This window comes from Phytophthora parasitica (genome assembly GCF_000247585.1).
Source record: "Phytophthora parasitica INRA-310 unplaced genomic scaffold supercont2.102, whole genome shotgun sequence".
NCBI classification, from domain to species: Eukaryota; Oomycota; class Peronosporomycetes; order Peronosporales; family Peronosporaceae; genus Phytophthora; species Phytophthora nicotianae.
The window spans coordinates 105,472-106,623 of NW_008649088.1; the positions used below are offsets into that span (position 1 = coordinate 105,472).

Genomic DNA, 1,152 nt, shown 5'->3' on the forward strand with positions numbered 1-1,152 from the left:
TGTATGAGTTTGACGGAAGGCGAACAACGGCATGGCGTGGACTTACAAGACAGGGCTATTCAAGCAGCAAATGGTAGGCCAAGAAGCGGAGAGACCGGAGGCGGCGGCGGCAGCCACTACAAGATAACAAATGGATAATGTGGCCTCGGTAGAGGGTGTCCACCGTGAATCCGTTCATTAAGCTAGAACGAGGTCGGAGAAAGCAGATGGAATCCAACGAGCTAGGAGCAATCATTCTGAATCGCTTGCGAAGGCAGACAACGAGTTAGAGGAGAAGGCAGCAGCTACGAGCGAGGTCGGTGTGCGTCTAAGAAGCTTCAGCTTTACGACAGCATGGGCTCCAGCAGGTTGGCGACAGCTGCGGTGTATTTGCGTGTCTCCCGCTATGGAAGTCCGTGTCGATCGATCGCCAACGGGCGTGTCCAAGTCTAGTATAACCAAGCTGCGTTGGAAATTTTTGCAAGCGATTTTGGAGGTGGAGCACCGCTTGTAGCCGAGGTTGAAGCAAAAGGTAGATACTGGAGTATAACCAATAATATCTGATATTTACCTGGAAAGTGTATATTCACGCTGTCATACATCTCTCTACCAGTAGTCTCGAATGCCGACAATGCATGTCTTTCGTCATTTTGACTTTTGGCCAAGTAGGGCACACGTGACTTTTCCAGGTATCTTGGCAGCCGATACCTGCGTAATATTTGCACGGTAACTTATTCTGGCATAACTGGCAAAACTGGAAAACACTGGACCAATACATGTAAAATACCTGGATCTGAGTAAACCTACACCTATTTCCATTCTGGGAAATCTGGACTCCATTAATAGTTTTTCAGTACCCATCCCTAACTGCGTCGCATCCTTACCCAAGATTACGGTACGCTTACAAACGGGTTAGAGTATGGTACAAGAATATGGGTACAGTTGAAGGAAAGGTTACGGGACGGATCATAGTGACTAGTACAAGCTGAAGGAGTGGACACAACAGCATGTAGATAATATTTACTAGATATCCTCCAGACTCTGATTAACAATGTCACTTTTTTCCAGAGAACTACCAAGCTTCCTCCTAATACGTTACACCTACAGGATACTCCATATCCCTCCCGGTATAAAACTGTATCAACAACTTGGTTACCCCTTGATTGGAGACCC

General features: G+C 46.9%; 1 protein-coding gene across 1 annotated transcript; it reads left to right on the forward strand.

Annotated features, from left to right (window-relative positions):
* Positions 1–31: 31 nt before the first annotated feature.
* On the forward strand, positions 32–493 carry PPTG_24516 (hypothetical protein; the record flags this gene model as incomplete). Its single annotated transcript, XM_008917462.1, has 3 exons — positions 32–73; positions 153–192; positions 258–493. 3 exons carry the CDS (start codon positions 32–34, stop codon positions 491–493), a joined length of 318 nt encoding a protein of 105 aa, XP_008915710.1.
* Between the last annotated feature and the right edge of the window lie 659 nt (positions 494–1,152).